The sequence below is a fragment of the Ascaphus truei genome, chromosome 7, assembly GCF_040206685.1.
Source record: "Ascaphus truei isolate aAscTru1 chromosome 7, aAscTru1.hap1, whole genome shotgun sequence".
Lineage (NCBI taxonomy): Eukaryota > Metazoa > Chordata > Amphibia > Anura > Ascaphidae > Ascaphus > Ascaphus truei.
In genome coordinates, this window is record NC_134489.1 from 16,033,804 (window position 1) to 16,058,665 (window position 24,862).

General features: G+C 45.9%; 1 protein-coding gene across 2 annotated transcripts in view; it reads right to left on the reverse strand.

The window, feature by feature from the left end:
- Positions 1–24,862, reverse strand: part of LOC142498741 (cytochrome P450 2G1-like) — a 102,201-nt gene that overhangs the window by 54,714 nt on the left and 22,625 nt on the right. For both annotated transcript variants that reach the window (XM_075607080.1, XM_075607081.1), the window contains exon 4: positions 4,081–4,241. In XM_075607080.1, coding sequence (XP_075463195.1) covers positions 4,081–4,241 — 161 coding nt within the window. The remainder of the gene's footprint in view (positions 1–4,080; positions 4,242–24,862) is intronic.

Consider the following 24,862-nt stretch of genomic DNA (forward strand, 5'->3'; position numbering starts at 1 on the left):
ACGCTAATCAATTGAAACAATTAATAAAAACAAGCAATTCAAATTACAAAGAATTAAATCCAAACAATCAAGAAAAATAGAAAAAATAACAATCAATAGAAAAAAAAAAGTTTCTCCAAAAAAATGCATTGGCTATTACTGTATTAATCTGAGAACAATAAGGAGCCCCTGCTACTGCTAAATCTTGATGAGTGAGTGGTGCTCTTGGGTATGTACCGATAATAATGCCAGGAGAGAAAGCGACCAAAGTCAAGCACTCGAGCTCCCGCTCTGATGATAAGGGGAGGAAGTTAAAAATATCTTTAATTTAATACAACAGACTAAAATAATGGGTATTAAAATTGACAATCTTAATGCGTATTGGATCTAAATGCTGAGTATGATAAATGCTCAGGATCCTAACAGTGGTAGTGGATAACCTTTAGTATATCCTGGTATCCCCTATAGAGCAGTCCCTCAATAGAGTCTGCTAATGGTGTAGGTAGAGGAGGTGGTATTCTTGCTATAGAGTAGTATATGTGGATGGAAGTGATTCACTGTAGATCAGTATGTCGCGTGTTGTCATATCCAGTCATATGATCATATTTGACTCTAATATCCTATTCATAGGTAAATAATAGAACTAAAATGAAAGAGTCTAATGTATATTTTGAGTCCGTCATTTATGACTGCTTGTTCATTGAATGCACAGCTCCTGAGTCATATGATCATATTGGACTCTAATATCCCATTCATAAGGCAATAATAAACCTGAAGTGAAAGAGTCTTGTGTATATTTTGAGTCCGTGATTTATTACTGCTTGTTAATCGTATGCACACTACCTGGTGCCCGTATATGATCTATAGTAAGTGACTGATAGAGTCTGTATACACAGGGCATGTAAACGGTGAGCAGACGGGACTGTAGCGTGGGTGGGTTGACATGGAGTAACCCTAGGAATCAGAATACTGTAGACAGGGTCAGAGCGCAGCTAACAGATCGTGTACAGGCTCTGTATAATTCAGGTATAATAGCCTATAGCTATGTAGTGAAATACAGAGGGTAGCGTGACCTCTAGTACCCTAGTTACCCCCAGATGTCATAGGATTGCTGTCAGAGCCTGAGCACAGCTGAATGGTCATACATGTGCTAAGTATAGTGCCGGTATACTGTAGCTGCTGATCTGTGGGTAAGTGACCCCTGACTATGAGATGCGGCGTAACCTATAGTGACCAAAATCAGCCAGATGTGAGTCTATGCTGTGTAAACAGCTAGCCGCCGGTAATGCTATTTGGAGACAAACTTCTTCTTCACTACGCTACGCTTCTTCAAGGCATAGATTGTATTGTATTTATTTATATAGCGCCAAAATTGTACTCAGCGCTTCACAAAGAATACAGTACAGGGAATTATAATTATACAATAAGTGCAGCAAAATCAGACAATAGGAAAGGAAATCCCTGCCCCGAAGAGCTTACAATCTAAGAGGTTTAATGGGAAACTTACAGACACAGTAGGTGAGGGAGTATGTTCTGTAGATGGCAGTGCTTGGAGTGCAGGCTACTATGATGCTTGATTTGTGGGGTAAAATTTAAGGAAGGTCAGTGTTAACCTTTTCATTTAACACCATTTACAGGGGAAGAGGTGGCAGGGAGGCATGAGTGAGATCAGGTGTGTATGTCTGGCTTCAGGCTCAGGGGAGATCCCCAGCAGCAGGAAGGAGTAGATAGAGGGTGTGAATAGAGGATTTGTGGGGGTGTTTTTTATTGAGGGGTTAAGAGGACGTTGTTGGGAGAGAGGTGTATAAATAATGATGCAGTGGGGAGTGGGGAAGTTGGAGAGAACAGATACATTCACAAAGGAGTGAGGAAACAGTAAACAGAAAAAGCAATAGGGAGGGCATAGTAAGATGCAGGAGGAGAGACTTCACATGTAATGGAGGATAAAAATGAACAAATAATCACAGATGTTAAAAGAGAATGTTTCGTCGGTACGACTTCACGTTGAATCAGTGTTCATTCAGTGCATGTTCGTGACACTAAATCCTGGCAGCCGGAGATCCCTCTACACAGCCCTTACGCCCTCAACTTCACTCAGCCGGAAGTGACGTAGACGAGAGACGAGACGAGGAAGTGAGCTTCACAACGTGTGTACCGGTGAATATGTTAAAGAACAGTCGGGATTTCGTACCACAAATTGCCATTATGTACTAAATGTGAGTGCACATCTATATGCTTTTATTGTTCTATTTTACTACAATCTGAGATATACTGTGCAATTAAAATTTTTCATTATTTTCCTGGGTACAGCAACCACGGATGGGAAGAAGTCATTAACAAAGGGGTGTTTACATGTGGAGTTCCTGATCCATTGCTCTATTCAGAGAGAGAAGTGTCTCTGTACTGCTTTATTGAAAAGGAGAAAAGTGTGAGTGGAAATACTTTTCACTTAAACAGCATTCATTCTGGTTGAAATTGTACTACACTATGTCGTTTCTATTGTTTCTTACATGACGTTGATGTGAACACTGGCGCTCCCCTGAACTTTTGAAGAACATTGGGATCCAACAGACTAGAGAACAGTCTTTCAAAGGGTTCTGAGCAGCTTTTCAATTAGCACTATACACTGGGTTGTGTAAAGGATTTATTGTAGACCTAAAAGTCACCATATATATTCAAAAAATTGATCACAGTTCACGGAAATATATTTCAAGTCACTTTATTATAGTTTTATATAAGTTTTCTATCACTATTTTGGACACTATGCACTAAGTAAGCGCCGTCACAATCAATTTTTCTCTGACAAATTAAGGGGTTAACCAACCCTCCCCCGCTACCTACCTAAGAGGCCTAACCACTTTCCCTGGTGCAACTACCCCCACACTCCACGCCAATGCTACCCATTAATTGGCACAGTGTTAAAGCATGCCCATATAATATGGACATGCTTTCCCACTATAGCATAAATGGGGAAGCTAAAAAATAAATAAAAAGGCACAAAATAAAACAAATTACATAGAAAATAAACACATTACAAATACCAAGAAACCAATTGATTGGCACTGTGGTACATCATGACCATATATTACATATAAAACACACCAAAAATAAACCACAATTAAAAAGCAAACACCAAAAAAATAGAAATAAAAAATAAAAGCAAGCATTTGCCAAAAAATGCATTGCTCATCAATGTATGTATGTATGTATGTATGTATGTATGTATAGCCCTAAAGGGACATAGATAAATACATTAGCAATCAATATACAGTGAAAAATCCTGAAAATTTAAAATAACATATATTTAATGGTTTTTCTTACCTTTAGGTGTCTTCACCCTCCGATTCCAGCTTTCTCAGGAAGCTCTCGACCAAAGACGCCATGATGCTCAGCTTCAGGTAAGTTGTATATTCTTTTTGTCTGTCTTCTGTTCTGTATTATAATCCATTCCAGGGGGCGGAAGTTGTCCAGTCGGCTTCTTGAGGTCAAATGAGATGGAACAGACCTTATACAAGGCCTGTGATGTCACATTTTACTGTCAAATGAAACATCTCCAATCCTATTGGACGATGTACCATGTGACATAACCACTTTTTTTTTAGGATGTGAGTCATGCAAAGGGAGGGAAGCCAGCCAATCATGAAGGCTGTGCTTACCCCCCCTTTAAGATGACGTCACCAAAAACAAGATGTCTACCGTCACATGGTTTACTCCAACCAATCAATCAGATTGTGAGATATACCATTGTGAGGCATCAAATAGTATATCTCACAATCTGATTGATTGGTTGGAGTAAACCATGTGAAAGAAAATTTCCACTGGTGAGATACTGTAGTGTTATCACTGCTTTGTGAATAGCAAAGCAGGCAGTATCGCGCAATAAGGGCATTTATCGACCATTAAACCATTTATCACAGCTTTGTGAATAGGCCCTTACTATGCTTATAGGAGTTCGTGGAAGTGCATTGCTTCATTCAGATTTGCTACGTTGGTGCATTACATTTTTTTTAGAATACATGATATTTTGAGTTATTGAAAAGCTTTGTTGAGCAGGAGACCTGGTGCAGCCTCCCCCTTATCTAGAAATATAAAGCCTTTTACCTGACCCCAAGTGGAGCTCATAAGAAAGAAGATTTCATTAAACATATTGAGCAGCTTCAGAAACTTCACGTCCTCGTACTCGTACCGGCTCCCAAAGACAACAGAGCAGATGACATTGGAGACAGCCTGCACGACGATATTAGTGGGATTGACTGGTGATTCTGGAGTGGAGAGAAAATGTTACTTCTTTTTGCAAGATAATGGAATGAGATTTCAGTCTTAGATTAGTCACACAGTACATTGCTGTCAAAGTCTGCAGAACCAAATAAGTGAGAGTTGTGAATTCTGGATCAAAATAAATACTGTTTTCATTGAAAAGTTCTGACATGTAATAGTGAAGTTTAGTTGACAACCCATGTAACAGTGCACAGTTTTAGCAGCTGTATTGGTCCTAGAAATGTGTAGGTTTATTGCTGGTGTAGTCACGCAATATCAAAGTTTTTATTATAGTCTGTATGACTGATGCAGACACATGCAAGGTCTTGAAATCTTGTGAACACACTGCATCTGTGTAGAAGTCTCATGCTGGTTTATTACATGGTATTGCAAACTGCAGCTACAGTAATGTAACTACAGTAATTAGTATTTTCATATTTACATATGTCGAGGGTAGACAGGGAAAAGGGATTTACTGATGAACATTTCTCCAAACCAGTCTATCATTAAAAAAATATTGGATAATTGGAAACTAAATGATGTATTTCCTATTAAATTTGGTGGAAAAAACTTACATAAACACATTAACTTTGAGAGCAGATGTACTGTAGTGATTACCCAGTCTGTACAGTACTTCGCTACCTGTTGGGAGGCTCAGATGCCCGTAGAATCTTTAACCTTTTAGAATATTTAGGATCCTCTTGTTTCTATGCCAAGCAGCTTTGATTTCCTTTGCAGACCACTAGTTTAGAAACGTTGTGGTAGAGTGTAATACAGCAGAGCAAATGTACAGTAGCACCCACAGAGCCTTAATATGACACTAAGGCTAAGGCCCCGCACCCAGAGTCAGCGCGCCCGCACTGCAGACAGGCGGGGCGCTGACATACACAGACCGCGATATGCGGTCTGTAGGGAGCGGGAGCCGGAGCGGGAGGTGGGCGGGAGTGGGAGGTTTGAGCGGGAGGGGGGGCGTGGCTTGAGCAGAGGGACCCGCTACTCTCCCCCCTCGGCTCGGGTAAGTAAAGCAACACACACACAGACAGAGGCAGGCACTCAGGCACACACATACATACACACACACACACACACACACACAGACAGAGGCAGGCACTCACGCACTCAGGCACACACATACACACACACACAGACAGGCACGCACGCACTCAGACACACACACAGAGGCAGGCACTCAGGCACACACATACACACACACAGACAGGCACGCACACACTCAGACACACACACAGACAGGCACTCACGCTGCTGTCACTCCACACTCCTCCCTGCTCCCCGAAGCCTCTCCTCCTCCCGAAGCCTCCCCTCCCCATTGGCTCACAGCCACACCACGTGACGCGTCAACGCTAGGGAACACCATTATCTTGTATCCCATAGCGGCTGACGCGCCACAGCGTGTAGTAAGCTGTGCAGCCAGGGGGGACCGGGACCGGCTCCGCAGGATTCCCCTGCTGGTGGGGAACTCGCGTGTTGCCGCCCGCGCCACTGAGCGCAGCGGGACCGAGGCCTTAGACTCCCTGCTGCAGTTAATTTCATGCTAGATGCTTAGTCAGTTACAGTAACAGCTGTTTTTCACACTTACTGCTGCGGCACAGTTTATTCGAGCATTTGCCCGTTCTGTGCCGCAGCAGTAGCCTGGCGCGCGCCCGAGAGTGACGGGCGCACGCCGAAGCAGCGGAAGAGCGCCCTCCGATCGGGGCGCTCTCCCTACCGCTGCCGGGTCCGCCGAGTCCCCCGGAACCCCCTGCCGCTGTCCCGCGATCGCGGGACACCAGGGCTCCCTCGGGGAGCCCCTGGACGCGCGTGCAGGGGGCGCACGCTCCCGATGACGCGTGACCGCGCGTCTATGACGCGCGGCACGCCGAGGGGCGGCCACTAGCAAGCCGGGAGATTTCCCGGCTTGCGGTACCGACCACACTTCAATAAAGTGTGTCGGTAGTGTAAATTCCCTTGTTAGTTAAGATAATGTAAATATGTACAGTACAGTATGTAACACAAGTTACAAATTGTTGCAAAATAATGAAATATAGTATTTCACTGTTTAGCTCTACCACCACTGCTGGGAAGCTGTTCTATTAATACACCACATTTTCAATGAAGAATTACTTTGTCACATTTCCCCTGAGCCTCCCACCCCCCACCTTCAGAGCAGGACTTTTGTTCTAGCACTTCTTAGTCTCCAAAATATATGCTTTCCTTCTGCACCTTGTTGGCCTTTTCTACAATGTTCCCCTTTGTTCAAGTGCAAAGAGGTTCAAGAACACATGCTCTAAGCCATATACAAGGTTTGTATAGGAATGCTCTATGTGAACACATAGGGGTCTACTTATTACATTTGTCTTGACAGCAAAACTGGACAACCCCAATGGAAATAAACAGCTTTATCAAAGAACAGGAATACCAATATAGTTTTCTGATATACTGTAATATAAATCTGTTTGTCCCCCTGTTCGGCAACCACAAGACTTTAGAAAATACCCCCCTTTATGGGTCTACATGCTAATGTCTGCCAGCTACAAACTTTAGTAAATAACACCCTTTGTGTGTGATATAATAGTTTTTATTCCATGGATACATGCATGAATTACTTTTCCTCCTTTGACACACATATTCCACAGTGCCAAGTGTGAGGTTCTAATTACAGATATCATTCCAAACTTCAGAACATCTTGGCAGTTTAATGCAATAATATTCTATCCTTTATTTTACATTGGGAATGGCAAAGGTTTACTTTACATTCTATTTAAGTTGGCTACATTGACTTGATTGTTGACTTAGAAAATCTGCTGAATTAGATTTTTTTTAACTACAGTTATTGACAAAGAAACAGAGAAAAGAGGATTGGTGCACCAGTTTCCCTCCGAAATCTTCATTTTATTCACCCAGAAATTAATATACACTGTATATACAGTTGTGTGCAAAAGAAAGTACAACCTCTTTGAATTCTATGGTTTTAAATACCATAAATGTTAAAGTTCATGACAGTATAATTAGAAAAAGACTGAACAAGTATGATTTGTTTGGAACTGTTGCCCATGAAAAGACTCTTCTCTCTAAAAAGAACAGGGCAGCACGTCTTAGGTTTGCAAAGTTGAATCTGAACAAACCACAAGACTTCTGGAACAATGTCCTTTGGACAGATGAGACCAAAGTGGAGATGTTTGGCCATAATGCACAGCGCCACGTTTAGGGAAAAACCAAACACAGCATATCAGCACAAACACCTCATACCAACTATCAAGCACGATGGTGGAGGGGTGATGATTTGGGCTTGTTTTGCAGCCACAGGACCTGTGAACCTTGCAGTCATTGAGTTGACCATGAACTCCCCTGTATACCAAAGTATTCTAGAGTCAAATTTGAGGCCATCTGTCCGACAGCTAAAGCTTGGCCGAAATTGAGTCATGCAACAGGACAATGATCCCAAGCACACCAGCTAATCTACAACAGAATGGCTGAAAGAGAAAAGAATCAAGGTGTTGCAATGGACCAGTCAAAATCCAGACCTCAACCCGATTGAAATGCTGCGGCTGAACGTTAAGAGAGCTGTGCATAAACAAATGCCCACAAACCTCAATCATCTGAAGCAACGTTGTAAAGAAGAGTGGGCCACAATTCCTCCACAATAATGTGAGAGACTGATAGTCATGAAGAAAACGATTACTTCAAGTTATTGCTGCTAATGGTGGTTCTACAAGCTATTGAATAATAAGGAATACTTCGTTTTTCACAATGGCTTCTCCATTTTGGCTTTATTTTTGTTAAATAAATCATGACATGTTGTAATATGCCATGTGTTGTTGTTCATCTGAGGTTGTATTTACCTAATTTTACCAGCTAAGGAACAGACTATTGTTATTTATTTATTTATTTATAAAATATTTTACCAGGAAGTAATACATTGAGAGTTACCGCTCGTTTTCAAGTATGTCCTGGGCACAGAGTTAAGACAAATAATACATGGTTACAAATACAGTTACATAAATGAACAGGGTATAAATTATATACAAGACATTGCAAGCACAGTTAAAGATAATATATATTATGGGCGTATGAAACAGTTACAGACCAGATTAAAATGTGTGACAGCCTTAGATTTGAAAGAACTTAAACTGGTGGTGGATGTGAGAGTCTCTGGTAGGTTGTTCCAGTTTTGGGGTGCACGGTAAGAGAAGGAGGAACGTCCGGATACTTTGTTGAGCCTTGGGACCATGAACAGTCTTTTGGAGTCTGATCTCAGATGATAGGTGCTGCATGTGGTAGGGGTGAGGAGCTTGTTCAGGTAGCTGGGTAGCTTGCCCATAAAGAATTTGAAGGCAAGACAGGAAAGGTGAACTTTGCATCTAGACTCGAGTGATGACAATTTAGTTTTTTGAGCATTTCGCAGTGATGTGTGTTATAGTTGCATTGGAGAACAAAATGACAAATTGAATTGTAGAGGGTTTCAAGTTTGCTAAGGTGGGTTTGAGGTGCCGAGCCATATACTATGTCTCCATAGTCAATAATTGGCATTAGCATCTGCTGTGTGATACGCTTTCTGACCAGGAGACTTAGGGAGGATTTGTTCCTGTAAAGTACCCCTAGTTTGGCATAGATCTTGGTTGTCAGGGTATCAATGTGCATCCCGAATGTTAAGTGGGAGTCAAACCATATGCCCAGATATTTAAAACTAGTGACAGGTGTTAGGGTGGTGTTAGCATTGGCTCTAATCTGGAGCTCAGTCGCTGGAAGCTTAAAAAATTTAGTCTTGGTCCCAAATACCATTGTTACAGTCTTGTCAGTGTTTAAAAACAGTTTGTTTTTGGGAAATCCAGTTTTCGAGTCTCAAAAAGTCAGATTGAAGTATGTGTTGAAGGTCAGAGAGGCTATGGCTGTGTGCATATAGGATTGTGTCATCTGAATACATGTATATTTAGGCTTCCTTACAAGCTGTGGGAAGATCATTGATTAACACTTATCATGTCCTGATATGTAAGACCATAGATTTCAAAGAGGGTTTACTTTCTTTTTCACACCACTGTATGTGTGTGTGTGCGCAAGTGTATTTTATCTTTTGTATACTGCTATCTTTTTGATTTCTGGATGATTGTTAGAGACAGTAGGTAAGGCCAGAAACTGCATTTGTGTTAAACCATCCATTTTGTCTGGAAAAACCTGTTAAGATTATGTAGTCAGCTTTTGCTGAAATATAATTTCTAATGTATTCAGCTTCTGCCAAATTACATTTCCTCTTTCCTCAGGATTTTCCTAAGATACTTTTTATGTTGTCAGCTTCCTGCTGTTTTAATAAACAATAGACTGGTTCTCTGAGAGAGGTAAAGTCGTCTAACAAAGTTGCTAGAATAATTCAAGGTTTTTTGATAACAGACAATGAATGGGCTATGTATTTAGACAGTGCCTGTATAGGGAGAAATACGCCCCAAAATCATTCCACTAATATGTCCTGCCCATAAATCACGACTCTAATCTAAACCCCACCCAAGCCACACCCAGGTTACACCTACGTTACGCCTCTAACCAAACCGTTCTTTTTTTCTGTATAAAAATCTTTACGCTATGCTTAATAAACTGAGACGGAAGGATTGAAACACTGTCTGTGTGTTGATTCTTTCGTTTCCCGGATCCGTACGTTAATCAGATTGGAGATAACAGTGTCAGGGCATGTCAAAGCTTCCTGGGGAGTCTGCAGCAGTGTGGTGCTGTCTGTTCGTATCCAGTCACAAGGCCTCAAGCCCTTTTGGCAGAGCAAAGGTTCCTTCAGTTTTGGTGTCCAGAAGTGGAAATTCACAAAGGCGGTGAGTAAATGTAATTGATTTTTACATTGTCTCACCCTTCTCTGGGAATTCAGTAACCTAAATTGTGACTGTGGATAGTTAAAATTATACTGGTATAAAGTCCAGATAATTTTGAGACAAATGTATGCTGGTATAAAGTCCAGATACTTTTGTGCACGACTGGACTGTCATCTCTGATCTGGGTGAACGACCATTGTATATTGTGTAAAGTATAAGAATTGTATTATTACTTATCTGCAATTATTTGTCATAATTTAGCTGTTTTTCTATAAGCTACTAATGGGTGCTTACATGAGTATGAAGGACTCTGGAGGGAAGCCTAGGAATATACAACTTTTTAAATGCAAGTGAAGTGTAAACCTAGTCTGACTCCTGAGGAATTTGTTGCTCCGACGGCTGGTGATTATTATTGTGACCCGTTTGAAGATCATGCAGCAGGTTATTCTCGGCAAGAGAATAAGGCAATGTATTTGATAATGGACAACACCGAGGTAGGATACAAGGCAGAGGGCAGAATAGACGAAGATCTTATGCTGGTCCCAGAAATTAATCAGGAAGAATAGCTCAGAATAATGCTGCCTATTTTAACTGTGGTAATTTTGGTCATTGGCAGAGAGAGTGCCCCTATCAGAGTCAGAAGCAGGGAACTGCTGCTTTGTCCGTGAGGGCTCAGAGTGCAAGTCCCTGTAAAAAAAAAACATGCTACCTTATGTAAAAAGTTTGTTTGAAACCCTGATGAATTTTTTCCTGAATGATTTCTTGTGTGAAAGATACTGTGGGTCATGCTGATTATCATATGTGTATAGGTCGCCATCCATGAATTTGCAGATATTTACAAAAATATTAATATTTGTTGCTCATGATGAAATCTAAATTTTTAAAAGGTTTTAAAAGGTGTACACCAATTATAGAAATACATCACAGCGGAAAGGAACGAGTATATTCAGCTCTGTCCCTGGTGATAGTTTGAAAGGTTTTTTCGTCCTGGCCAGGCGAATACTTTTTAAACCGGACACATTCTTTCCGTTTGCTATATTTCTATCTTAACGAAAAGAGGGGCACAGCCTCTCCCTTCCACTTTAAAGAATGTGCAGCATTCACATTAAAATGAACTAGCTCTGTGCTTAAGCAGTTTATTTATGAGAACAAGGTAATGTAGAACTGTGGGGCTTATGCAGAGAGGAACGTTAAAAAAGTTTAAAATGGCTGTAAAATAGCCACAGATTTGGCGTTAGTGAAGGTGTTATGCAGGGAACGTCGTTAACTAATTTCCGCAAAAAACTGCAAATTGCCAACTTTTCCTGGCTATTTGAAACTCGCCATACTAATGCACATATTGGCGTGTTCCAGCGTTTCGGAGCTTCTGGAATACAACGCTATATTAGCATGGCGAGTTTCAGGTTCTCGCCACAAGTTTGGCGAGTTTTACAGCTCTGAAAAAATTTCAAAGCACTTTTAAAAATCGCGCCAATTTCTCTTGAGTTTAAGGATTTCTGGCTAGTTTTTTCGCCAGAAGATGGTGCTATTTCCTTATCTATGCTCTCTGCATGAGCCCCTGTTTTCTTGTCTGTTTGTTATTTCTGTGAAGTTGGTTGGCTGTGTATGAGAGACGTTTTTGTGTTGTGTGTCCTGTATTGAGTGTAACCAGTAAGATAACACATTTCAATTTTATTTGTACAGGATTAAGATATGTTTGGGAATGTTTTTGTTTAAAAATGCTGGTAAAAGCTCACAAGCACTGTTTGAATTATATATATGTATTATATATATATATATATATATATATATATATATATATATATATATATATATATATATATTTAGCACCATTAATGTGCAAAGCGCTTCACAAGTGTGGTGCATGTGGTAATCATATAAGTAGCAAATGGTAAAAGGTAATAGGTTATGGAATAAGTGATCCAGACATAAAAGTAACATTAAGGAAGAGGAGTCTCTGTGCTGAGGAGAATCAGAGTTTTAACAGTTGAGCAATAGAGGAAAGGGTGTATCTTTGTGATATTGTGGAAGGACATAGCATGAGCTTGTGGGAGTCTGTGTGTGTGTTTAAAAGTCATCTAACCTCGTCTATATAAAATTATTTTATTTTTGAAAGGCCATACAAAATGCCGTTTTAGGACTGTGTAGGAAGCTTAATTTTTAACATTAAACTAATGTTCCAATCCCCTGCGCGAGGGATTAATCCAGCAATTAATATGTATAAGACGGCAAAACCCGTTATCTGTTATCTGTACTGCTCAAGGTTTTTTTGGCGAAATGCCTGGAACAAACTGACTGTTTGTCCAAAAAAAAAGAAAAAAAAAGAGCTTTGTAAATTATTATTTTTTAAGTCGGAGTGTCTTTAAAAGTAAAATCTGGCCGTGTGCTCGGCACTTCGCAAAGAGTTACAAAAAAAATAGTGTGGAGTCCTATGCAAAATAATTTGTCTATTTTAAAAGAAAATCTTCTGCTTAAGATTTCAGGGTTTTTCTTATATTTACAGGTTCCCAATTGTTAATGCCACAGTTTTTAAAAGACCTACTACAGGCTTTTTCTTTTACCACAAGCAGTATATATATTTTTTTAGTCACTGCACATACAAATCTATTTACCAGTTTAATTTTGCTATATCAAGCAACCAAAACTTTAGCCACTACTGTTTCATAATTATGTTTATATCTTTGTTCACATAGAATATAGATAATATATGAACAAAAGAGGGGAGACACATAGGGTAGGGAAGGACTCTTTGAGATCCCTATAGAGGCTCCAGAACTTGATATGTTTGTTGACAATACACAATGGACTGCAGGTTCAGAATTTATTTGAAGCAATGTTAACTCCACGGGCTCATTGTCATGGGAGAGGGGGTTTAGCCCAGTATTAAAGGGGTTACACCCCATTTGGCCACCCCCTGCTCTCACTTGGGAAGCAAGGGGTTAACTGGACTGCGGTCCAGTAATGTGTTTTTACCCTGCTTCAGCAACCAAATGTAAACGTGTATTGTTCTCATTCCAGTGTTTGCACCAACACATACACTGGGATTGATGCCGGAGGGAAAGAGTTAATGTTAATTCAGTGTTTACAGCCCTTTGTTCCATTTTCCCGCCTTTTCAGGCTCCATTTTGCAGCTCTCCATAGGTCGCCATTGCAGCCCAATGCAACCTTATGGAGATTCCGGCTATTTGGGCCCGTTTCGGTAGAAGACCAGCAGGTGGCGCCCGAGAGGAGGAGCGGCGGTTCCCCATTGTAAGTCAATGGAGCCATTCATTTCAATGGGGATTCCTCGACGCCGACCTCCAGGAACGGGTTGGCAGCCATCCAAACCGCAGACCGCAAGAGCGGAAACAATGTCTAAAAGAGAACTTTGATCACTCCCCGGTCAAGTTCAAATACAATTGGCATGGGAAACTTAGGTTCTAAGGCACCCAGAAATAAAATTCTTTATGCCCCTAGACCGTAGGAACCCCCACACTCGACCACCACCGGGTCCGGGAATGAAGGACCCCCGTAAAGGGTCACGCACGCCACTAGGGTCACGCCATTGACTCTAATGGCGGAGTGGAGGTCCCATTAAATCCTATGGCGGCGCCAGCCATATTGATTCTAATGGGGGAAAGCTGCGTGGCTTTAAAACGGCTAAATCCGAAATGGTAAAAAGTGTAAGCCCATATCTCCGGTTCTGAGAGGACCAGAGGGCTGGGATTTGGGTCCCATGTAGTCACTGTTCCGGCATGACTGCATGGCCATTTCCAGCCCTCTCCAATCAACCAGACAGAGCATGGGCAAATGTAAAAAATTGTGTTTTTCCTATAGACTTTAACGGCGGAGTTGCTCTATTGAAAGCCTATAGCGGCGGAGCCCGTTGATTTCAATGGGAGAGTGAAAAGCAGAGATTTATTTTAGCTATAGCGGAGAATCCTGCATTAAAGTTAATAGGGGATTTTAACTTGTTTTTGGTATCTCCGGTTCTGGGGGGTCATGGAAGGCTGAAACTTGGCCACGTTGGCAACGGTCTTCCGGCATGAGGACCTGGCAAATTTCAGCCCGCTCAGACCCACAGAATGGATTATTTTAATATGTGTATATATTAAAGCATGTATTGCATTTTGGGTCTGGTATAAAAACCCAGAGACCAGATGGTATGTTAATGCTCAGGGGGGAGACAAGTGGTCTATAATAAACCGCTGATCAAAGGCTCCCCCACCCTGCTTGTGTATGTTAGCACAAAGGATAATAGGACGTGGGCACTTTAGGATAAGTGTCGTGTTTCACACCTCGAGACAAAGGGTTTCCTAGCCAAAGCAGACTTCAGACGCCAGTCTTGTGGGAGGGGGGCTAAGGAAATAAGCCCCTGATTAGAATAATATCCGCCCAGTGGGCAGGTATTACGTTGCCCCTCAAGTGAGGTGGCAAGGAGAGATTGGGTGCAGATAATTGTTCTCCAATTATCTGCACTCAATGACAAAGTATAGGACTGGATTTACATATTTACATATAAACCAGTGTCAGTCCTATGCTCAGTGTCTTTCGTGTCTTCAATTTTACCAACAACTTGATTGCTGTGTGAATTGCTAATCCTGTATCCTGATTACTTCACCATCCCAACCCCTAAGTAACTGTATATTTTGCCTGTTATTTGTATATCTTGAATGTTCACCTTATTTAAGGAATAAACTATATTTATTATGTCTAAGTCGTGTTCAATTCAACCCAGATATTTTGGTGTATATTATATCCTATCACAAGTTACCGTGACAGGCTTATAATAAACTGGTGGCAGCGGCGGGATTGAATTGAACCTGTATTACAGTTTACTGCGGGACTCTGTAATACAGTTGGAACTCGGGTGAATTGCGAGTTCCTAAGGGTAAAGATATTGGACACACAGTGTACAACATATAACACAAGATATGGCACCACCTCACTGTTCCCCTACTTGTGAGAAGCATTGCCTCCAGAACGCAAGTGCCGGCCATCCGTGTGACTGGAGCCGGGCACCGAGACCGGAGGAATGTATCAAGTCCGAGCGGGAACCTGCAGCCGGTAAAGCTGAGAGAGAGGCGGCGATCGGTGGGCACGAAACCTGGCAGGCTGAGCAAAGAACCACCGCTGCAGCCGCTGTAACCATCAAACCGTCTGGAGAGCAGGGAATGGACCCAGCTCCGGGATGGCAGAGACTTGCGGAGGGAGCGGGTGATCGCGGAGTCCATGGGAGTCTTGCAGCAGGAGAGGTATCGGCCGTTGCGGCGGCCAGTCCATTTTCCCTGGAAGAGCTTTCACAGTTGTCGGCGTGGGGAGAGACGTGGTCCCAGGCGGAGCAGAACGAGCTCCAGAAGCTGGCCATGTCCCAACCCGCTTACCCCCTCCCTGAGCCCAGCGCTCGAGTAACTCCGCTCTGGACTCAGCAGCCTCTTGCGGTGGGTAGTCCACCGGTGGTGGAGGAGCTCTGGAACGAGCCCGGCGCTCCCACAACTCCATCTTGGACCTTACAGCCTCTTGCGGGGGGTAGTCCACCGGCGGCGGAGGAGCTCCGGCAGGAGCGGAGGTGCTATCACTGCCAACAAGCGGGCCACATCAAAGCCCGAGTCCCGGACCATGCGTGGTCGGGCGAAGAAGCCCCTCAGGGCCAGCGCTCACGAGCTGCAGAAAAGGTGACCCATTTAGCGGCATCCTCCAATGAATCCCGCCCAGCTGGGGCGACAACCCTTCGCGGGACGTCCCCTGGAGAACCTAGCCGGGCTGCATCGGCAACAGCGGTGGAGAGCGGTGGCCATCCATCTGATCCCGGCAGAGAACAGTGGAGCGGTGGCCGGAGCACATCTTTTCCGGTCATCAGCAGCGGTGCTCGGCAAGCGGTCGGCTTGCTACAGCAAGGTGCTGTGATACCCCTGGCCCGACCTGATATGGTCCGGCCAGTGGAAGTGCTCCCAGGATGCGGGATGCAGGCGGCGGCGGAGCCGATTTTATTTGGAGGGAGGGTCGGGGTGTGCGGGAGGTGGGTGTTTTTTCTTGTTTGGAGGAGTCGACGCTCCTCAGAAGCAACAGGAGCCCCACGATCTACACCGGTGACACTGTGCCGAAGCCAGGTGCTGTTGCGGCAGTCACCCAGAGCTCGCCGTAGCGGCAGCGGAAGATCCGCGATTCCGGCAAAGTGTCGAAACCTTTTCTGAAAGGGGGTGAGGGACAGGGGTTGCGGGAGGGGGTTGTTTTTCCTGGTTTGAATGGAGCCTTGTTTCTCCACAAGGACCTGGGACCCATGTCCTGCACCGTTTTCCCTGTGCCAAACCCGGGAGCTGTTGCGGCAGTTGCCCGTTGCTTCCCGGCCAAGATAACACCGGCGGTGGCCACTTCTGTCCCCCTGCAATCAGGAACTACAAAGGCAGCGGTCTCTGCAGGGACCAGCGAGGTAAGCCAGACCCAGTCGCAGAGTGACCCTGACTTATTTTTTCCAATTACTGTACCCTTTTATTCCCCTATAGGAGTGACCGGTGGGTGGCAGGAGATAGGGGTACCAGGGGAGGGGAAGGAAGGGCAGATGGTAGGGCAGCTAGGCGTTCCCATTACCCTGGTGGAGCATCAAGGGGACTCTCAGTTAAGAGCCCCAATGTTGCAGCCTTGCTATGGGCTGGGGGTACCAGGGGTTGTGGCAAAGTTAGACCACTTCAGGGTTACCTACCAGCCAAGAGCTAAGGCGGGTGCATCCGCACCAGCAACCCTGAGCTCGTCTCCAGTAATGGGGGCACAGCTTCAGGGAGAGGGCCTAGCCTCGTTAGCACCCAGCCCTAGGGTAGGATTGCCTGGAAGAGGATTGGGTTGGCCAGCGGGATCCGGGGAGGAAAGGCAGCAAGTTAGCCAGCTGGATTTCCCCATTACCCTGGCAGAGCATCAGGGGTTCTCTCAGTTTACAGCCCCACTGTTGTCGCCTGGCTATGGGCTGGGGGTATCAGGGGCAGTGGCAACGTTAAACCACCCCAGATTACCTGCCAGCCAGGAGCCAAGGCAGGTGCTTCTGCACCAGTGCCCCTGAGCTCCTCTCCAGTAATGGGGAGGCAGTGTCAGGGAGATGGCCTCACTCAGGTGTTCTTAGTATCCAGGTTAGGACTAGCAAGGGCGATGCGGAGTGAGGGATGGCTGCAGGTAGGTAGCCAGCACAAGGTCTCAGTAGGAGAAGGGCCAGTGGTAGCCGGGGAGGGAAAGCCGCAAGTATGGCAGCTAGAGTTCCCCGTTACCCTGGCGGAGCCTCAGGGTGTCTCTCAGATCAGCAATCCCCTGTTGCAGCCTGGCTATGGGCTGGAGGTATCATGTGCAGTGGCAAGCTTGTGCCACCCCAGGAATACATGCCAACAGAGAGCTAAGGCGGTTGCATCTGAAGAAATGCCCCTGAGCTCATCCCTGGGAAGGGGGAGACAAGGTCAGGGAGGTAGGTGCATTCAGGTAGTCCCTGTGTCTGGGTTAGGATTGCCTAGGGGGGAGCGGAGTGCAGGTGGGCTGCAGGGAGATAAGCAGCAGGAGTCATCAGCAGGGGCTGAGGTGCTGAGCCTAGAGGAGGCTAGGCAGGGAGACACTGTGGAGCAGGGGAGATAGGAGGTCAGTGGGGTGTCACGCAGCTGGTAGAAGCTAGGGATGGGCTAGGAAGGCAGGAGGTCCCTTGTTCTGACTTTCCAGGAGCGACCCCCATGAAAGATTCCCTAGGGTTTCCAGAGGCAGGGCTGTGGGTAGGTAGGCAGCCAGGAGCAGTAGCCAGGGCTAGGGGGGTACAGCAGAGGGTTCTGTCCACAGGGCAGCCAAGGGTAGCTACAGGGAGGAAGGGCAGCACAGTGGAGGGGAGTGATGCTGGCCCTAGCAGCAGTGGTGGTAGCAGGTGCTTATTTCCTGGCATTCAGTTTTGAGAGGGCAGGATCAAAGCATCTGGGTACCAGGAACCCCAGTATAGGGTACTGGGGGATTGCCTTGTCCCAGGAGGCACAGGAGAGGATGGTAGTCAACATCCCAGGTGGTTTCTTGAATCCAGAAGTGATGCCACTCGGGGTGGGGACTGCCTTAGAGCCAGGGAGGAGAGGCAAGGGTATAGCGGAGCAGCTACAGGTGGCCAAAGGGCCAGGGTAGGTAGGGTCCCTACATGATAGTGACATAGCTCTTTCCCAGACTTGGTTGTCGGAGATGCGACGGTCTGTGCTTGGTAGCTGGTCTCTCACTGGTACAGAGACCTGATAGTCTCTGGGCAACATGCAGCCTGGTCTGCAGAGGTGCCCCTTCATGATGGGCTTGGTTCACCAGGCACTGGGTGGGGGGCAGAGGGTGGCAAAGGAGGATGCCCGGCGGCCACGTTGGAGCCCTGCTCTGAAGGATCTGGACTTCACAATCCAATGTGGCCAGGACAAGGTACTGGAGAATGCCGGAGGACAATTTTGCCAGTCCAACCCCTCAGGACTTATCAAGTGCATCAAGGATGCCAGTGGTGTCCCAGTGCCAGGGTGGGCAGCTGTTTCACAAGGCACCCATTGAGCAGGGGAGGTGTCATGGGAGAGGGTGTTTGGCCCAGTATTAAAGGGGTTACACCCCATTTGGCCACCCCCTGCTCTCACTTGGGAAGCAAGGGGTTAACTGGACTGCGGTCCAGTAATGTGTTTTTACCCTGCATCAGCAACCAAATGTATATTCCCCTGTAAATGTGTATTGTTCCCATTCCAGTGTTTGCACCAACACATACACTGGGATTGATGTGGGAGGGAAAGGGTTAATGTTAATTCAGTGTTTACAGCCCTTTGTTCCATTTTCCCACCTTTTCAGGCTCCATTTTGCAGATCTCTGCAGCCCAATGCAACCTTATGGAGATTCCGGCGATTTGGGCCCGTTTCGGTAGAAGACCAGCAGGTGGCGCCCAAGAGGAGGAGCGACGGTTCCCCATTGTAAGTCAATGGAGCCATTCATTTCAATGGGGATTCCTCGACGCCGAACTCCAGGAACGGGTTGGCAGCCATCCAAACCACAGACCGCAAGAGCGGAAACAATGTCTAAAAGAGAGCTCCCCGGTCAAGTTCAAATACAATTGGCGTGGGAAACTTAGGTTCTAGGGCACCCAGAAATAAAATAATTTTTGCCCCTAGACCCTAGGAACCCCCACACACGACCACCGCCGGGTCCGGGAATGAAGAACCCCCGTAAAGGGTCGCGTGCGCCACGAGGGTCACGCCATTGACTCTAATGGCGGAGCGGAGGTCCCATTGAATCCTATGGCGGTGCCGGCCATATTGATTCTAATGGGGGAAAGCCACGTGGCTTTAAAACGGCTAAGTCCGAAAAGGTAAAAAGTGTAAGCCTATATCTCCGGTTCTGTGAGGACCAGAGGGCTGGAATTTGGGTCGCATGTAGTCACTGTTCCGGCATGACTGCATGGCCATTTCCAGCCCTCTCCGATCAACCAGACGGAGCATGGGCAAATGTAAAAATTGTGGTTTTCCTATAGACTTCAATGGCGGAGTTGCTCCATTGAAATCCTATAGCGGCGGAGCCATTGACTTCAATGGCAGAGTTGCTCTATTGAAAGCCTATAGCGGCGGAGCCGTTGATTTCAATGGGAGAGTGAAAAGCAGAGATTTATTTTAGCTATAGCGGAGAATCCTGCATTAAATTTAATACTGGATTTTAACTTGTGTTTGGTATCTACGGTTCTGGGGATCGTGGAATGCTGAAACTTGGCCACTTTGGCAAAGGTCTTCCGGCATGAGGACCTGGAAAATTTCAGCCCACTCAGACCCACAGAACGGATTATTTTAATTTGTGTATATATAACACATATAGTGCATTTTGGGTCTGGTATAAAAACCCAGAGCCCAGATGGCATGTTAATGCTCAGGGGGGAGACGAGTGGTCTTCTATAAACCCCTGATCAAAGGCTCCCCCACCCTGCTTGTGTATGTTAGCACAAAGGATAGCAGGACGTGGACACTTTAGGATAAGTGTCGTGTTTCACACCTCAAGACAAAGAGATTCCTAGCCAAAGCAGACATTCAGACGCCAGTCTTGTGGGAGGGGGGCTGTTGCAGGGTACATGCAACTACACATGTGGGTTTTCTTGACAAGGCTGTTTTATTTAGCCTTAAAAGATATACAGCACACAAAACAAAAATAGCTTTCCATCAGCAAAAACGAAAATGGCTTTATCTTCAGCAAACCAAACAAAACAGTTTCTCTTTAGCAGACAGTTTATATATAAGGCAGCTACCCTTTTTCTATGCAGGGGACAGACAATTCACAATACAACTACTTTGCTACTCAGACCTTGTTTTCAGGAATCTCTTTACTTCTTACTCCTCTCTCATCAACAGCAGCTTCCATGTGTCTACAGCCTGGGTTTTAACACACCTTGATTAGGCAGCTGGGTTCCAACTAATTCTCCTGAGGTTCCCAGCTGAAGTTAACCTAGTCAGTGCTGCACTGCAGACTAGACATAGGTTTTCCAGGCATATAGCTGGTGGCTTTTATTTACCCTGTCACATACCTCCCCTGTTAGTGTGTGGCTGGGGCTACGCACGGCTGAAGCCCGACCATCCACCCCATCTCTAGAAAAGAAGTCAGCATTTGCGTTCTCTTTTCCCGGCCTATGCTGAATCTCAAATGAGAAGGGTTGGAGGGCCATATACCACCTAGTCAATCTAGCAATGGAATCCTTCATGCTATTTAACCACTTCAGTGGAGCATGATCCGTCACCAAAGTAAAATGGACTCCTGCCAGGTAATGCCTCAAAGCCTTGATTGCCCACTTTACTGCGAGGCACTCTTTCTCAATCATCGAGTAGTTTTTTTCCCTTGGGAACAATTTCCTACTCAGGAAAAGGATAGGATGTTCAACTCCCTCAAACTCTTGTGACAACACTGCCCCTAGCCCAATCTCTGATGCATCTGTTTGCACTATAAAAGGGCTGTTGAAGTCTGGGCTTCTAAGGATGGGACCCTCTGAAAGACACCTTTTTATGTCCTCAAAGGCTCTCTGACAATCCCTTGACCACACCACTTGTGTAGGGGCACACTTTTTTGAGAGGTCCGTTAAAGGGGCTGCCACTTCCGAATAGTTGGGGATGAACCGCCGGTAGTACCCTGCTAAACCCAGTAGAGAGCGTACCTGCGTTTTTGTTTGGGGGGTCGGAACTTCTTTCAGGGCAGCTACCTTGTCGGCTAGTGGCCTTACTTTTCCACCTCCCACTGCATACCCTAAATATTTGGTTTCCTCTTTACCCAAGGCACATTTCCTAGGGTTGGCTGTGAGCCCTGCCTCTCTTAGAGATATGAGGACCGCTTTCAGCCTATTTAGATGGGCCCGCCAGTGTTTACTATAAATGACAATGTCATCTAGGACCTTGAAAAAGAGCTTACGCTCAAAACGCGTTGGTGGGGGGGGCTCTGTACCCCATAATGTTGTTGTAACCCTTGCTGCAATCCATTAAATAATTTTTTTAATGGGCACACGCTCTTTGGATGGGTTTTTTTTTTTTTTTCCTGCTTTGCTGGTGCCTGTTTTTTCCTATCTGTTTCCTTTACTATAAATGACAATATCATCTAGGTAGGCTGCGGCATAAGTCCTATGGGGCCTCAGTACCTTATCCATGAGTCTCTGAAATGTGGCTGGGGCTCCATGCAGTCCAAATGGCATTGTCACAAACTGGTATAAACCCATCTTACCTTCCCATCGGGTTTAGGGACCATAATTAGTGGACTACACCACTCACTGCATGATTCCTCAATCACTCCTAAGTGTAACATTTCTTGTACCTCCTTCTCTACCAGAGCCCTACGACTTTCAGGCAACCTATAAGGACGGGAATGTAGTTTTACTCCAGGTGCTGTCTCGATTGCATGGGAAATTAAGTTAGTTTGTCCTGGTAAGTCAGAAAAAACATCCTGGAATTGTGTAATTATTGCTAACAAGTCCCCTTTTTGTTCATAGGACAACTGTTTACCCATTGGGATTTTATCGTCACTCACGATGTTCTCCCGTGGAGGCTGAGGACCCAAGTCCGTTTCCTCCTCCACCGGGTGGATGAATAGAGACCGCTGCATCTTCCAGGGTTTCAGCAAGTTCACATGGTAAATTTGTTTACCCTTCCTGGACCCTGGTTGAGCGATCTCGTAATCCACATCACCCGTACGGCGGAGTACTTCAAATGGGCCCTGCCATTTGGCCAGGAGTTTACTCTTGCAACTGGGTAACAATAACATCACCTGGTCTCCTGGGTGAAACACTCTCATGCGAGCATTCTGATTGTAATGTCTCTCCTGACTGTCCTGGGCTGATCTAAGATTCTCCCTGGCAAAATGGCCGACCACATCTAGGCGCTTCCTAAGGTCTAGTACATATTGCAGGGTATTTTTAGAAGGGGACTGCTGTTCCTCCCAGAACTCCTTTAGGAGGTCTAGGATACCCCGGGGTTGGCGGCCATAGAGCAATTCAAATGGAGAGAATCCCGTGGAGACCTGGGGAACTTCCCGCACTGCAAATAGCAGAAAAGGGAGAAGTTCATCCCAGGCTCTCTTCTCTGAATCTACAAATTTCCTCAACATCCCTTTTAGAGTTCGGTTAAATCTTTCCACCAATCCGTCAGTCTGTGGATGGTAGACCGATGTCCGAACAGACTTGACCTCTAGTAACTTTAAGACATCCTGCATCAGTTTAGCCATGAAATTTGTACCTTGGTCTGTCAACATAACCTTGGGAAGTCCAACCCGTGAGAACAGTTCCAACAACTTGTTGGCTACTTGCTTCGCTGTTGCTGTTCTCAGGGGAAACGCCTCAGGATACCTTGTTGCATAGTCCACTATTACAAGGATAAACCTGTGTCCTTTCGCAGAAGGTTCTAGAGGTCCTACCAAGTCTACCCCAATCCTCTCAAAGGGAACTGACACCAAGGGTAGAGGAACCAAAGGGGCTGGTTTTTGTCCTTTTGGACTAGTTAGCTGGCACTCCGGACATGCTGCACATAGCTTAGCAATATCACTATGCATCCCTGGCCAATAGAATAGGGATGAAATACGGTCCAATGTTTTATCCCTGCCCAGGTGACCACCCCAAGGGACAGTATGGGCTAGAGTGAACACAGATTTAACAAACGCCTTGGGAACCAATATCTGTCTGGTGACCTCCCCTGTTTGTGTCTGCCTATTCACCCTATATAGGATATCCTTTGATAGCTCAAAATTGGGGAATACTATCACCCCCTGTGCATCTAACATCTGTTCATCAATTTTCACCACCTTGTCATACTGTCTAGCAAGGACTGGGTCTTCTCTTTGCTTCTGGCGAAAGTCTGGGAGGTACAGGTCTGGTAAATCTCCAGGGCCCATATCCCCCTCTCTTTGGCCATGCCCAGCCATCACTTGTGACCTCTGACTACTAGAATGGTCACCTTGAGACCCAGATTTCTGCAACCAGTCCTGTTTGTCCAAGCGTCTTTGCTTCCGAGTCTTTTGAACCCGGTGTCTACTGGGAAAAAGGTCTGCCGAGAAGGGGAACAGTTTGCCAGGGTTCTCCAGAGCCCTAGAGGAGGCTCCTCATGAAAGACTGGGGCCATTAGGTCCGAAAAGAAAGGCCAGTCCCGACCGAGCACAACGGGGGCAGGGAGCCAAGGAGCGACTCCTACTTCGAGGAAAGCCTCCTGACTTTTTACTTGTAGCCGGATTTTGGCCGTCGGATAGCGTTTTACATCGCAGTGTATACATTCTATGCTCCATGGGGAGTCAAAAGAACACACATTTGGCGGTAACAGTTCCTGGAGGACCAGAGTTTTCCCAGAGCCCGAATCTACAAGGGCCTGGACGTTTTTCCCCCAATCAGGGCTGGAAGTAGCCAGTGCTTGTAATTATCCCCAGTAAAAGCCGAGGTGACGGCTCTGCTGAATGAACAATCCATCAGTGGACAGTCCACATACCGGTGGCCTTGTTCTCCGTAGGCAGAACATGGAGAGGGTTCCCTCGCAGGAGGGGGCTGTGGATAGCGCTCCGCTGGACCGGTTACTGGAGACCAGGCATCTGGTGGGTCCTGTGGGCGACGTCCTCGGAAGTTCCTCTCACTTTGCGACGAGCCGACATCCGGAAGGAGATGAGGGTCTCTGCGGGGACCAGCATTTGGACTCCATCCTTGCTGGAACGACTGCTCCTTCCGTTGGACTTGCCGGTTCCGTGACGGGCTGTAGGTTCCCCATTGATCTGACCTCCCTCTTTGGGCGTCCGCAAGTGCCGGTGGAGTCAGGTCCAGGACACTCGCCAGCTGCTCAGCCCCAAGGAAGTTCTCCACGAGTCGGACCGCCAAAGCTAGGGTTTCAGCAGCGTGGCGTTTTACCCACGAGCGTGCGGAACGGGATATTATTTGTAGAAATTGTTCCAAAACCACCTGCTCAAGAATTGCCTCCTTAGTGCACTCCTCGGGTTGTATCCAGCGCGTACATAAGTCCAATAATCGCTGAGCGAGGACCCGGGGTCTCATCTTAGCGGTGTACTTCATGTTCCGGAACTGCTGCCGGTAGGTCTCTGGGGTCAGACCTAAGCGATCCAATATGGCGGCTTTTACTTGTCGGTAGTCCATTGCCTGATCTGCTGGGAGAACCTGATATGAAGCCTGGGCTTCTCCTATTTGGAGTGGGGCCAAAGCAGTTGCCCAGCGATCTGTAGCCCAGCCCTGAGCTTCGGCAACTCTTTCAAAAGTCAGTACAAAAGCCTCTGCATCCTCGTTCGGAGCCATTTTCCTCAGGAGTATCGGGGGGTCTGCTTGCTAGTTCTGCACTGGCAGACCCTTGGAATTGGGTCAGCAGCTTGGCAATCCGCAC